The sequence below is a fragment of the Pygoscelis adeliae genome, unplaced genomic scaffold (assembly GCF_000699105.1).
Source record: "Pygoscelis adeliae isolate BGI_AS28 unplaced genomic scaffold, ASM69910v1 Scaffold376, whole genome shotgun sequence".
Classification (NCBI taxonomy): domain Eukaryota; kingdom Metazoa; phylum Chordata; class Aves; order Sphenisciformes; family Spheniscidae; genus Pygoscelis; species Pygoscelis adeliae.
In genome coordinates, this window is record NW_008824904.1 from 12,283 (window position 1) to 27,025 (window position 14,743).

Genomic DNA, 14,743 nt, shown 5'->3' on the forward strand with positions numbered 1-14,743 from the left:
TGTCTGTTGCTCCGGAGCCAAACTCCTCTCTGCTGAGAAGCAGCGGCCAGTGATGCTCGACTGACGGAGTTGGACCTTGCTGGAGACGGGAGCGCTCGTGGAGGATCGTTGCTCGAGCGGACCGTGCGCGCTCGAACAAATCAGGTTTATGCCACTCGTAGCTGCATATCTGCATGAACCTGTTCGTCTGTGCAACACCGATATATTCACAAACGAGGCAAGAAGAAGAAATCAAACTGTTGCGAGATGCCCAGCTAAACTGAGGAATTAAGGTTGCTTGCTGTGAAAACATCAGCTAGGGACAGTGCTGCCGCGTTATCCCGCTTCCTTATTTGTCACTTCTGGACATGGTTTATGACAAAGCTACTGGGAATTCAAGGGTACCTTTTAGTACAGTTGCCCAGGGAATTAAATCTATTTTTCTCCCCAAAACATCTCTCTTCCCTTCAGAGCTCTGAGATTAATACCTTCTTTAGAATGCTTTTAAATTAAATCACAAACTCTAATCAATTACAGTCAACTAACGTCCAGATGTCTAATGTGTTGGCTGGTATGAGAAGACGAAACCTTTGCCTCCAAGAGCCTTTTGGAAATGGATATGTTTGAGTTAGGGTTTGCTCAGCTTAAGTTTGGGGGAAAATGTAAGTTGTGTGTGTGGGGAAAAAAAACCCTGCACATTGCTGAAATTTAGTAGTGAGGCTAAGTGGTTTGGTTTGGTCTTACTCGTGCAATGTCAGTTACTGTAAACAGCTACTTTTATTCTAGAGGAGACAGACAAAAGGGTATTGTGCTTCTGGGACAGGAAGAGTGGTGGGTGTTTCGATGCTGCTTACAAAAACAAACCTGATGTATAATTCCTATAAAGAGAAATGGCGTGTCATTCCTTCAGCCCGGCAGCTCGAGGCACTGATGGCTGCTCAGCTGTGTGGCTGATAGATGAAGTAATCGCGTGCGTTTTAAATTCATTTTATGGGCTTGGGGGTGTTTTTGAGAGTACAAAACTGGAGTTGGTGGGGTGCGATTCTGCTGCGTCGGAGCCCACCTTCCTCCCGGTCCTGTTTAATGGCTCGCGCTCGCTTCTGACTGAAAACATAAACTTTCGGGCAGCGGGGAGGATTTGCCTTTCCTTACCCTGTCTCAGCCCTGAGAGGCCCAGACAAAAAGGAACAGCATGTCTTTGAGCACATGCGAGTTGGGCATTGTGCAAGTTTCAGACAGGGGACTTCATGGAGCTGAGTGGACACAAAGGCGTGTCTGAGTTTCTGAATCCCAGACGGTGTGATCTGCATTTTAATAGAAGAAAAATCAATTAAACAATCTTTGTAAATCCTTCCTAGCTTTAGGGCTAAGCTAGTTCTGGTTTATTACATCTTTTATTGTCCTGCATCCCGAGGATAAAATTCTCTGCTTTGCTTTCCAGTCCTCTTTTTGGTTTTATTTGGCTTGTATGGAACACGGATACGGTGTGTCTTTTCCCTCTGACTGCAGCAAATTTCTAGTATAGCTGTTTGGTTTTGAAAGCGAAATGAGTTTTACACGTGGGCACCTTAAATAGTGGCGGTAGCAATCTAATAACGTGCAGATTAAATGTTTGGAGATTTTTACGCGTGGGGGAGAGATTTCCCATAAATTCAGAGTGAAGAATAACTTCTTTCTGCTGTCTCCTTTAAGGCTTACGGTAAAAATATTCTGTGTTGATGTGGATTTGCTGTTCCGGATTTTCATCGCTTTAATGTTTCATTAGAGGAATTTTTTCAGCTGCAGTTTTTCCTGGGGAGGGACCTTCCTTTCAAGAAGAAGTTACCGAAACGGGCTTTCTGTTCAGTGCATTTTCTGGCCTCCCCGGTGTGACTTAGGTGTAGGCACAGGTGTGCCCCGTGGACTGTGAAGCTAATGGGCTTCTGCCTTCATCCCCCTGAAGTGCTTCTGGTTGAGCTGGAGGAGGAGGAGGAGGAGGAGGAGAGAGGTCAGAGTGCGTTTTGACATTACTAAGGACAATTGCTGTCAGGGTGTCTAGACAGACCTGATAAGGATATTAAAGGCTCACAAAGACGACCATTGTTGAGGGGTCAGGGAATCGGTCAAACATGTTCGTTTGTCTGTATTTGTCAGGTACACAAGGCTGTGGGTAATAAGTTGTCTGGGGGCCAGCGTACATCTTTATTATTGAATGGAAGCGCGCGAACGCCTAACGTGTTTGGTTAAAAGAAAGCTGTGAATTTGTAAAGCTAAGGTTGAACGTGTCTGCGTTTGGAGAAGGTAGCTGTCACTGAGACGGTGCGGCTCCTACGGCCCGAGGTTTCTTGCTCGCTGTAGATGCTCGTTCTGCGCAGCCGGTAAAACTTTCCGCAATCAAATTCATCCTTAGGAACTGTTTCATGCTCTTTAGAGAAGCGATGGTGAATTCCTACCGGTCAACGCTCTGGAGATCTTCCTAAAGAGTCTGACTTGTATTTGAATACTCTCGCTTGTAAACTACTTACTTTATTAACGCACCACGTAAACCGGCTAACGTTTTGAAGGCAGATTTGTGTAAAGAAGATGTGATGAAACATCACTTAGCATCCATCTCTGGTAATGAATGTCTGTGTGTGCCAGACACTAATCAATACAGCAAGCCTTTAATATCAGACTTGCCCTCAGAGCCGGAGCAAGTGATTTATCATTGTTGTTGCTCATATCTGCTGGTCCGTGAAAGTCTTACCCTTGCCTTTGCTGCGCGTTTTAGTTACCTTAAATCTTGTTACGCTGTCTGTGGTCTGTCCGCACAAGTGTGAAAGGTTTTGTTCTTTTTTTCCTCAGTAAAGAAACGGCTCATGCTGATAACTGCAGAAAGAAAGGATACTAAGGTACTGCTCCCGGTTATGTAGAGGAGGTAGGATTGTAATGGGGGAGTCCAAAAACCGCAACTTGTCCTCTCCTTTCAACTGTCTTTAATTTGAAAGAATTTTAAACCTAGGGAAATACAAGACTTGAAATTGAGTAAGCTTCATTGAAAACGGGTAATCTGCACTCCTTAGCCTGAAGTTTGCAAGTACGATCTCTGTGTGCAGGAAAATAAAGCCTAAGAATTGCATGAAAGAGCAGCTCTCGGCTCTGATCACCGAATCCGAACCTGAAATAGGGATAACTTAATCATTCAAGAATATTTTGAAACGTCCTTTGATAGTTCGATGGCTTCTTACGTTGCTGTTTCTACCTCAGATCCATGAGAACGACGACAGCGGTTTATGGATGCGAGAGTTGCAGGTTATTTTCTTGCTGTGCATGCAGCCCCTTTGATGTTAGCGCAAGTAATCATTTCGAGGTTTTGGCACGAGTAAGCTTGCGTTTTTCAACCGACGTGTATCTTGGAGGAGAAGAGCAGCACCAGATGACAAGCTTCTGCTGTGTATTAACTTGTGGAAAGCTGGAGTTGCTTCTTCGAACTGAAACACAGGCCTGGCGATAGAGACGCAAGAGCGCGCGGCTCCGTCTGTCCTCAGAGGGAAGGATGCACTTGCAGCTTCTTTCCAGAGGAGAGCGCGCTATGGGAGGGCTCCAAGGCTGTTAGCTTTATGGCATGCACAGTCACTTATCAGTCTTGAAAAGCAGCTGTAAAGTTTTTCAGAGTGCCAAAAAACGTTGTCTTCGTCAGAGGGAAACTTGATCTGAGGTAGATGCTGTTGGAACTCGTTAAACACGATAGCTGAAGGCGCTTCAGTCGCTGGAAAAGTGCCTCCCGGTGTAGACTTGCACGAGGCTCCCAGGTTTGAGCTCAGCTGATGGTTTTAAGAACATTATTTTTCAGAGGCTTCAGGCCATGTGGGTGTATCCTTTCCTTGAGTTCTTGAAAGTTCGGGTTTGGCGGCTCTGAAAGGTTTCACTTCTGATGAAGTCCTGTTCTGGGCTAGACTGGTGAAGTCTGAAGTACCAAATGAGCCTCGAACTGAATGAAGCCTTACTGGTGAGACCGGAGCGTGTTGAAATGGACGCCGAAGAAGAGCGAGGGAGAAGTGTCCAGGACCATGGGCTGTATGTAGAGGGAACTCACAGTGTTGGGATGAAACAGCGTGCTTTCCGGTCAGGTATACTGGGGGGGGAAAAAAAGAGACCTTTCCTCCTCCCTCTGGTTTTAAAGAAGTCTTTGCAAGGTATTTAACTGACACTGCGTTTTAAAAGGTTTAAAGGAAATTGGCTAAGTTTATTGCCTGGGTATTTGGGATGTTTTCCAGGCATGGCTTTAGTTAACGTTACAGAGGAAGAAATAATCTACTGCATTAGTTGAATCACTACAATGGTAACAGCTCATGTTGCAAAATTAAGTACAATATATTAGGTATAGGTAAAGCTAGCGATGGAAACCCGTTTTACATTTTGGAAACAGGCTGTGTGGTATTCCAGATTCTGCCAAAATAAAAGTAAGACAAATATGTCGAGGAGGGTGTGCCAATGTTGCTTCAGTTCCTCATATGAGGAGTGTTGGCTAATATTTGTGGCAACTCAGAGACACAGAATCGTGGCCTGGTAGTACTGTCGCCTGACCCCGAGAGCTCTTTATCTGGAAGCAAATGTGAATTTGCTCTCCAGGCCAGCAGTCCTGAGAGAGGACAAATTAGATGAGGAATATAATCCTCCCAATTCCACTTTCTCTACATAATATCTAGTTCTTTCCAGAAATGAATATGACCATGTGCCTCTATGTAGCCAACGTTTCTTTTGAGCGCGGGTGTTGCTGATAACTGTTGTCAGTTAAATGCTGATTTCTTTGTTGTACACACATCAGAGCAAAACAAACGGTCCTGTGGGTGAAGGCTGTTAACGCAGGTGGAGAGATGCCTTTGCTGTTCCCCGTAATGTTGAGTTGTTTTGTTGGGTGGTGGTGTTTTTTTTTTACAGTGCTGTTTACAAGGTTCTACAGCCTGTGGTGTGAGCTGGCGTTAGTCCCTCACAGCAGACTCGCTCTGCCATTAAACCTTCCAGAGGTATATCCTCTGCTGAGCTTGTGGCTGACCATCTTGGTTTTCTTTCCTTATGTCCTTAGGAGCTGGAGAAGCTAGGACTGCGAGATGATGTGGATCTGCACGTCTATGAAGTCCCAGTTGAATACCAGACAGTGCAAAGGCTCATTCCCGCGTTATGGAAAAAGCACAGTCCACAAGTGAGTGAGTAAAGGGAGGAGGAGAAAAGGCAGGGCGAATGGTTGAAATCTGTCATGCTTACAGCAATGAGCATAATGTGAAGTCCCCTTTTTAATGTACGTTCAGACCAGGGGTCCCTCACTAGATCTTTTCCTCCGCTGTGGTGAGAACACGTGAATTTGTAGAACTTTATAGCTCAGAACAGAGCGCTTCAATTAATGGGAGCAGTCGGTGTGAAGAGGCCGCTGCAAAGGGCTGTCTAGACAGCTCGCGGTTAGTCTGTGCCACCTGGGCTGTTCCGGCGGCGGGCTCGGCTGCGAACGTGCCAACGTTCATTTTCACCCTGAGTAAATTACAGTTTAGGCCAGGAGGGGGTGAAACAAGAAGAATTGTTCTGTACTGCACCCACGAGTTCACTGATAAAATGACTCGTTACTGGGATATTCGTGCAAGAGCTCCTGTAGCAACTCCATCAGTCTTTAACCGGGAATAGCGGGCTGTTGGTTTTCCGCCGTTTTGTATTTTGGTTGATCTAACTTGTTTCTTTTCTCTTGTAGTTGGTGGTTCATGTAGGCGTTTCGGGTATGGCTACAACTGTAACTCTGGAGAAGTGTGGCCATAACGTAGGTTATAAAGGCTTAGACAACTGCCGTTTCTGCCCAGGCTCTCAGTGTTGCGTAGAAGGTGGCCCAGAATGCATCGATTCCATTATTGACATGGACACGGTTTGCAAGAGAGTCTCGGCACTGGGGCTGGATGTCACGGTCACTATATCTAAGGATGCCGGCAGGTATGGGGTGCCAGTGCTCGATGGGGAAAATAGACTCGTACTGCCATGCATGTTCCCTTCGTGCTCAACTCCTGAGGCCCGTACGATTCATAGGCTTTTCGCTTCTCATGGAGCTGGCAATACCATCTATTTTTCAGTGGTCACCCCGTCATCGGGGGAAAAAGAGAGATCTTTACGTTTCTTTGTCCTAGACTGGATTAAAGCAATCGCACGGACTCACAGTACCTGGCTTGTATTCCACTCTTCATTGCAGGACGTTGCTGCAATGCTGAATGATGAGAATACACAGTTCCTCCCGTCCTGCAGTTTGCTCGCTGTTTTTGTCGCTTGTTGCTAAATCAGCTCTATTCTTGTATTTCAGGTACCTCTGTGACTTCACTTACTACACTTCCTTATACCAGAGCCGCGGGAGGTCAGCTTTTGTTCATGTGCCTCCGCTGGGAAAACCATATACCGCAGAACAGCTGGGTCGGGCACTACAGGCTATAATAGAAGAAATGCTTGATGTTTTGGAGCATTCTGAAGACAAAATCAATTGTCAGCATGAACACTGAAAGTGGGCAGAAGCTATCCTAGTGTTGCACTTCCCAAGTTTTCCCTGCTACTGAAGTACTGGGGAAAACGGTCTGAAACGTACAGACCTGGAACCGGAGACTTCAAAAAGGAAAATTCCACTTCTAGAAATTGACGTTTTTTGTCAGATGTGTGCATTTCAGCCTAGGCAACAAAGGATTCAAAATCTCTTCTTTAAAACACCTGCAACTACTCATTTCTGAAGTGACCGAAGTGTGTGTGCTGTGCTTTACCCAGAGCTTGTCTGTCAGCCGAGCGGCAGCTACTGGCCAGTCTAATACGGCGCAGATGGAAAGTTTCTCATCTGGACTTGGCGTTCAGGTGCAGGGAGTTGATAACCCAGTCTTCTAATGACTAGTTCTTAAGTTGAAAGGTTTGCTTTTGTTTCGTTTTGGGTTTGGTTTTTTTTTTCCCCTCTTTGGCCCAAATTACAGGTTATCGTGTAAAAGTCTAACTGAAAAGAGTCGGCATGGTGTGGGTCTGTCTGTTGTAAAACAGCGCTTGGTGGAGGCACGGAGTCTTCGAAATTGCTTTGCTGAAATGGAAAATTATTTTAGGCACTGATTTCGCACCCCGCGTTGTCCAGATGTTCGTAGGGTCCTCTGTAATGTACCGGTTAACTGGTAGCTGCAGATAGAAGGGAAGCGTTTTGGGTTCCTTTTCTTGTGGAGCAGGAGATAGCGCTGTTTTTTTTTGTACACAGTATGAGCCTAACTTGCGCCAAATGTTTCCAAATGTCTTTTTTTTATTACGCTCTCGATGCCACCTTCCTCACTCAAGTCAACCATATACCTCCTGTACAAAACACGTTGTTTCGTATGTGTATAAAGCAAATCATTAGCGGTTAAATAGCTTTGCTAAAGGCCACTTTCTCCGCAGGAGATCTTTGTCCTAGACTCTTGGTGCTAGCTGTTATTTTTAAGGTGAAGGTTGAGTAATTTATAACTTCTTTAGTTATAAATTTTCATTCTCGTTAAAGGTTAGGTGAAGAGCAATGTTTAACTTAGAATTTAAGTTGCCGCCTTGATTTATTATAGGCATAAATATGCAACCGTGCGGATTCGAAGACGTTCTGCCAAATCAAATCTAAAATCTTAAACCTATTCCCACTGTCTGTAAACCAGAGGCGATTATGTGAAAACTAGGAATTTTGCTTAGAACGAGTATTTCGGGCTGGTTATTAGTGTCCCCCTCCCAATGGGAGGGTACAAAGTGCTGCTGCTTGTGTGAACTTTCCCAGTAATCAATCTGGGGACGTGTGCATGCAGGTTCTAAGCAGGACTTTAGAAGTGGTTGACGCTAGTCGTGCCTGTAGGTTTGCTTCCAAATCAGAAGGCTCCCGCGAAAGGCGGATGATGTTACGGTGGGAACAGACACAAAATTGGTGATTGATGACCGGTAGGTCTCATTGAGGGGCCATTTAAATGAAGAGGTCTGTGATTTGATTCTAATACTTTTACAAATATATATATATATATATATAAAAAAAACCCCAAACAACATTTTAAACCATTTTAAAATACCATTATTTTAATTTTTCTAATTATGAATGATTCTGCTATAGTATCTCTCAGTGAGAGCTGCCGTTAACTTGCTGTTTTCCAGTAGAAGTCCAGTGACAGGAGGAAATACCGCTTCTCCTTGTAACCCTTGGGAGAGGACGAAGACTTCTGCAGTTGTAATAACTTCGCTAAGGGGACCTGTGTGTGAAGATTTTGGGATAGACTTCTGGTTTACCGAGGAAATTGCCGATGTATTTACTAGACAGGCTTTCCCGATCAAAAGAGTTTGCCTTCGAAGTAAACGTTCTCTTTTGCGTTGAGATAAGAAGTAGCGCTTGTCAGATCGTCAGCAGGCAGGCAGACTTTCTGATTAGTAATTTATTATATTTAATATTTTGTTTAAATATTCGTGGTTTGACACATTCTTGCAAATAGTTGAGCTACTTATCTTGTAGGTTTATTCCTTTATCTGGTAAGAAGTTTTTGTCATCGGCGTTATCTTAGCTGCTAAACTTTTAAAAGAGGATTAATTCACGTATTCTGCTGAGTTCAGCAATCGATTTAAGTGATTTTCAGTAACGCTATTTAATTTACGTGTCATGTAGTTGTGAATAAAACGGGAGTGGAAGATCAACAGTTTAGCGAGGCGATGACAAAAAAAAAAACACCGAGCGTGGAATCGAAGCGGCCGTCGGAAGGGGCTGGTCGGACCAGCGATGCCGGTGGACGCCGTGCTCGGCGAGCCGCGGGGAAGGTTGGGGGGCAGGTCGCTGGTCGGGCTCTGTCGACGATACGTGTCTCCAAGCGAGAGGCGCCCTGTCTGTCCCTGTCCGTCGGAACGTTTACGCTTCCTTTGAGCGTACGAGCGGGCAGCCTTGGAGAGCCCCCCTGGATGTGGCCGAGGAGGAGCGGCTCCAAATTCGTCGGCAGGGAAGGTGTACAGCGGCGGCTGCGCGGGGAGAATGGCTTTCCACGCTGGTTTATTCAGCCTGTGGAGTACGTCCTGTTCGACACCTACCGCTGTTCTTTCTTGGGTGCTCCCTGCTCTTCAAGGGGAAAAGTCTTGAGCCAATTTCTGTGACTGCTGTTTGTCTAAGGACTGCAGTGTCAGTGTTAAAAATCTCATTTTTGGAAATACTTTGCTTTGGGCGTCGCTTTGAGCTGTGCGTTTCCTCGTAATCTGTTTTTGTGAAGCTGCCATGTGATCAGTTTCTTAGCAAACGTAATTTATTTTATAATCTTTTGGGGTTTTTGAGAATTAGTCCTCAGAGATTGTATTTGTAAAGGGTGTCTTGGTGGTAGAGAAATTTTGTATAGTGAAACTTTTAAAAATGGCATTAAACTAATTTTATTTAATCTGCCCTAAATTAAATACTTTTGTTTTTTTGAAAGTTTTTTGTTAAATTCTATAATTCATAATGCCTTTGCTATAGGTGCATATTTTCTTTGGAAATATGACGTCAGACTGATGCAGAGCTTCAAAAAGCTGATGTTTTGTGTAATGCTTACTAGCTGCTTTCTCTTCCAGATCATCAATAAATAGAATTTGCTGATTTGCACTGACTTGGGAGACCTGTTGCCAACCACAAAAAAATGTCGTGCTAGTGAGTAAGTGTAGGAAGTTCAGGTTTAGTGTTAATTACCGTGCCTGCAATTTGTAAAATGTAAAAGCTGGTGAAGTTCCGGAATCCTGCGACTGCAGAATTGTCTCTGGGGATACGCTTCACGGAGAAACGGGGGTGAGAATATTTTGTGTGGAAGAGAGAATTAGGGAGGTTCCACTGTATCGGGTCTGATGTCATTTTAGCTGCTTGCCAACGGCTTGGAGTAGGAACTGGCTAACGTGTTGGTGAAGTTTGGTGATGACAATTTAATTGTTTCAGGTATTAAATGCTGCGGAGGATTTTGAGGAACTCCAGATACTCGTAAACTCCTTCGTAATTTGGTGACACTGGTGTCGGGAGAGATTTCCTTTGAATTGAGCACGGTAATCGACTTTATAAAACACAGCAGAAAGAAACGGTGAGCTTGAAAGTTTCTTTGCCTTAAAGACTCGTGGGGGACTTGACGACCCTTATGGGTCCCTTCCAACTTGAGATATTCCATGATACGGTTGAAGGTAAACACCCATCGTACAGAAGCTATTTGTATTTTTGGGGGGCAGCTTTTGGAAAGGATATCTGTAAGATCATACAGAGCAGTTCACGCTTATCTGGAGTATTCCCCAGCCTCCTAAACGTGGTAGTAGTGGGAAAGGATGAAAAGGTCATGAAGATGGTTAGAGGTGCGGAGTGTGGTTGTGACATGAGACTGCAGCCAAGAACTGCTGAGCTTCGAGGGTCCCTCCAGGAGGGACCTGACTGAGGGTGTTCAAAAGTTTAAGACTTCATGAAAACGAACGGGTTGCTCTGCTTTCACCCCGAAGAGGAGGGAAATTCGAAGGCAAGGTGCCTAGAGTAAAGTTGAGGTAAATGCTTCCCGGCTGACTCCTTGCAGAAATTGAGAAGGCGTTTGCACGCAGCGTTGCGTTGTAAAGCGTAGCCTGACGTGTTGGGCGCTGCCTGCTGCGGGAAAACAGACTCGTTGAACCAGGGGCTCTGATCTAATGTGTCAACTTATCTTTATCTCCGTAGGGTTTGTACTGCACGTACTGTGGTAAGTCGGGTAGGAAACTGTACTATTTGTATGTACTTGCCTTAGGCAGTCGCGCTTAGGTGTAGCATTCAAACTCCGGCGTGTCTCTCGCTGTTCTGCCGGTTGTGCGGGCAATATCGAACCTTTTGGTGCCTCAGTCAGCTGGCAAAGGGGATTGTTCTGGGCCACTGTCACGCAGTGCCGCGCCTGGAATAAAAGCCCAAGAGCTTCCAGGCCTGCGGGCTCGCCAATGGACAGCGCGGACTCCCGGCGTTGTTATTTTTTGTTAATGAAAAGGCTGAAGAAGTTAGAATCTGCTGAAGTTTCTTCTAATACTCAAATAATCTTCATTTGATTGAGTGCGTGATTCGTTGACCTCGCATGCGGGCTTCCTTAGGAAATGCATAGAAGGAGCCGCGGTAGGAGGAGCTTCTTAAAACCAAAAATGGGAAAACCATGTAAATGAGTTGGATGGGTAATTCCCCACTAACACAAGAGCTAGCGCTAGACTAAAGCAGCGGTTATGGTCTGACCATGTTCTTTCACGGTTTAACTTGCGACTCGTGCATCTTTTTTAACTTACAGTGTGCTTCTAACTCTCTAACCGCGCGGCTGATGCTCAGACGCTGAGCTACTTGAAGAGTGAGTGGTCGTGTTTGAAAGCTGACTGGAAACCAGTATGTTTAGACGTAGAAAGTACACTTGTGTGCGTTCTAATGACGATTTTCGGATCTCATCCCCCAGGGCAGATAATAAAATTGTCGGCAATTAATTTGTACGTACTTTCACGAAGTAACTTCCTTCCTGTTGTCTCCTTTACTTACTTTAATATCCTACCCGATAATATTTTAATGAGGGAAGTTTCAGAGCTGCGAAGGCTTTCTCTCACGCTCTCTCTGTTGGCTTGGATAACGTACCCCTAGTTGATACCACAAGTACACATCTTGACGTAGATGGATTTGTTATTTTTGCACCAGAAACCCTAATGTTTTGCAGTATAAAGTGCACTTTTTCTTAAAAAGCTTGTATTCATGTCTGATTAGTGTCTTATGTGATGAAAGTGATATTCTGCCAAACCTCCAAAGCTGAGGATGTTGTTAATTCTTCGTCATATTAATTGAAACCTGAGATCCGCTTCTGCTCAGTCTATTTTAAGACAAAGTAGAGAAGAAAATGCCTCCCCATAGATAGGAATTAAATATAGGAAGTGAAACTTTACACCGCCCTTAAATAAAACTCTGTGCTACTTAAATACACGTTCAGGTTTTCTATTGCACCAGCTTCTTAAATCGCAAATGTTTACTTTGATTAAACAGGGAGTGCCTTGTCCTGTGCTGGGCTCACTTTTGGAAGGCAGAGTGGTGGCGATGGGGACAGATGGGCCATTTGCACATAAGGTGGGTGGAAAGACTGGGCTTTCGGCACTGGGAGAAACTGCTGAACTTGTTGGGTATCCCCTTTACCCAAGGATGCTCTTCAGAAACTGCACTGAATTGGGTTCTCGAGGTTTCCGACACGCGCTCGGACCTGACGAAGGAAAAACCAGAGTATTTGCTACTTCATTGTCACTCTTGGTTGGGTTGGCCAAATTCGTGAAGGTTATTCTGTCTCTTCTTTAAGGTTACGTGTTTTGTTTGGACTCCGTTACGCACGTCACAGCATCACTCGGCCTCTCGGGCCCTCCGTTCGTTAACTGTGGTGAAATAAAGAGTTGTCTGTCTGGGTTATCTCAGGTGTCGCCAGTCTCATGCTTATCAGGACTCTTGGAGCTACAAGTCTAAATCTGTTGGGGCTTCTGTTTTTCTCAGTGTGTTCTTGCAGTGCCTTGTAAAACCAAACAATCTAGTGTGTCACAAAAGGGCTGTGTAATAAAGAACCGTTAACATACTTTCAGCTTGCTATTGCTAGACTGGACTTTGTAACTGAAAATTTAAACCGATGTTTCAAAGTAAATAAAAGAGTTTAACTCTGACTCCTGGTGTTCTTCAACAATCGTTGGCAGAAGGCGTTTTTAAAGATGCCTTTTGTAGGGTGGCAATTACATATCGGTGATCACAGACTGGCCAGATAACAGCGCGATATCTGGTTATACCATTCCCCAAGCAGCGGCTGCTGTCGGAGAGGAGCCCTTGGACTACATGGAGCCCCCGCCCTGTCGCGCGTGGCTGTTTTTTGGAATGGGAGCGGGTGCAGGGCCTGTTGCAGCAGGACAAGGGGGAATGGCCTTAAACTAAAGCAGGGAAGATTTAGACTAGAGATAAGGAAGAAATTTTTGACGCTGAGGGTGGTGAAACACTGTCCCAGGTTGCCCAGAGAGGTGGTGGATGCCCCATTCCAGGTCAGGTTGGACGGGGCTCTGAGCGACCTGATCTGGTTGAAGATGTCCCTGCCCACGGCAGGGGGGTTGGACTAGATGGCCTTGAGAGGTCCCTTCCAACCCAAACCATTCGATGATTCTATGACTCTGTGCTATCTAGGCTCGTTCTCTCAGACCTCAGCTGCTTATCTTGGATATTTGTGTCATTTTATTCAGAAGAGTATTTGGAAGTTTTATCTTCCCGTCACCTATTACGTATGTGTGTTTCTTTTATCTATTAGCTCTTTCTTCATACTTTGAGATAAGTTTTCCAGCCCTCGTTTAGACCACGTAGCCTAACGGAGCAACAGCCACCCCTCTAAACAGAGTGCTGCACTCAAATACTTATGCAAAAATTGTTCAACATTACTGGTAGGAAGATGCAGAGACCCGGGGAGCGTGTCCTTCCCCCGATTCCATGAAGACTCTTTAAAGCCTGCAGCAGCGTGGTTAGGTCTTGACAGCCTGTAATCCTGAAAGCTCTGGGGAGAAAAAGCTTTTCTCTGCGAGTTTGAGACTTAACCCATTTCACTCCGAGCTGGATAATTCCAGGAGGCAGTGGCAAAAGGATCTGATTAATAACCACCCCCCCCCTTGTGCATTTCTCACACTGAAAACGTCAGTTCTGCTCAGATTTTTTTAAACTCTTGTTATTCACGAGGCAAAGTCTTGGAGAGCGGAGTTTGGAGCCGCAGTCCTCCAGTGACTGGAGTTGCCTCTATGCATCCCAAGCTGGAATCGGGACAAGACTAACTCTGGTTTTAACCACCCCCCCCCCAATGGCATTACTTTAAACAAACAAAAAAATAACTCTTCCTTCTCTGTTCTCAGGCGAGAGATCTGTCTGGCCCGGTCTGCGCTTGTTAGTGCCTCTGGGATCCGCGGCGGCTGGAGCACGGGTGTCAAGAGCGTGTTCTGCGCATCGGCGGGGAGCAACGCTGAGCGGGATGCGAGACTTCCCGGCGAGCAGGTCTGTTCGGAAGGCAAGAAGGGTAATCGCGTGCCAGAGGGTTCAAAGAGCTTCCCAAAACTTCTTTGGAGACGTTAGTGTGCTGCAGGGCCGGACAGACGGTCGCTTTCCTGGGGGAAGGTGTTGGAGTCTGGTAAAACTTTGGGGCGTGCCGATGTCGGAGGCACGAGGAGCTGGCGATCACAGCTCATCCGATCGACTTCTTCCGTTTCCTTTTTAGCTCGGGTTTCGCAGCCGTGTCACGCAAAGCCTGCCTTGCCCCGTGAACCCTAAATCTTTTCAGTCTTTTCCAGATCTGTCAGTTAATAAAGTATTTCTGCTTTACACACCCTTTACTCTTCTCACGTGGGCTTAAACGGCGGCAGCAGTTCTCCCCCTCTCTGTAGACGTAGTCTTGACCAAAGGGGGTTTCAGCAACGAAGCCTTGTGGGATGCAGCAGGTGACCCGCTGGCAGCAGAAGTTGCTGCGATTCTGAAGCTGGCTTTGATCCGCAGGCTGCAAATCCCTCGCAGGCTTCCTAAGCCGTTTGGGAACCCGCTGTCAGGCATTTTCTAGCCAGATTTCTTCCGTCAGGCTTCTTTTCTGGAGGAAGAGCTCTCTCGGGGATGGTGGGAAGATGAGCAGCGTGTCTGGAAGCTGCTGGGGTGCAGGAAACTCGAGCACCGTTGCGCGTTGCTTTCCTTGAGAGCAACCCTGGAGCCCTCCCCGTCTTCCCCAAGAGCATCTCCTTGCCTTGCCGGGCTGCTTCATCGCTGCCGGTTGAGTGCTGCTGTAGGCTGGCTGCCGGCGGGGGGTGG

General features: G+C 45.9%; 1 protein-coding gene across 1 annotated transcript in view; it reads left to right on the forward strand.

Annotated features, from left to right (window-relative positions):
- LOC103917692 (pyroglutamyl-peptidase 1-like) overlaps positions 1-12,588 on the forward strand; it is a 19,441-nt gene extending 6,853 nt beyond the window's left edge. Inside the window, exons 3-5 of the mRNA XM_009324876.1 lie at positions 5,024-5,140; positions 5,678-5,910; positions 6,272-12,588. Of these exons, the coding sequence (XP_009323151.1) occupies positions 5,024-5,140; positions 5,678-5,910; positions 6,272-6,464 (543 nt within the window). The 3' untranslated portion in view covers positions 6,465-12,588. The remainder of the gene's footprint in view (positions 1-5,023; positions 5,141-5,677; positions 5,911-6,271) is intronic.
- Positions 12,589-14,743: the final 2,155 nt, after the last annotated feature.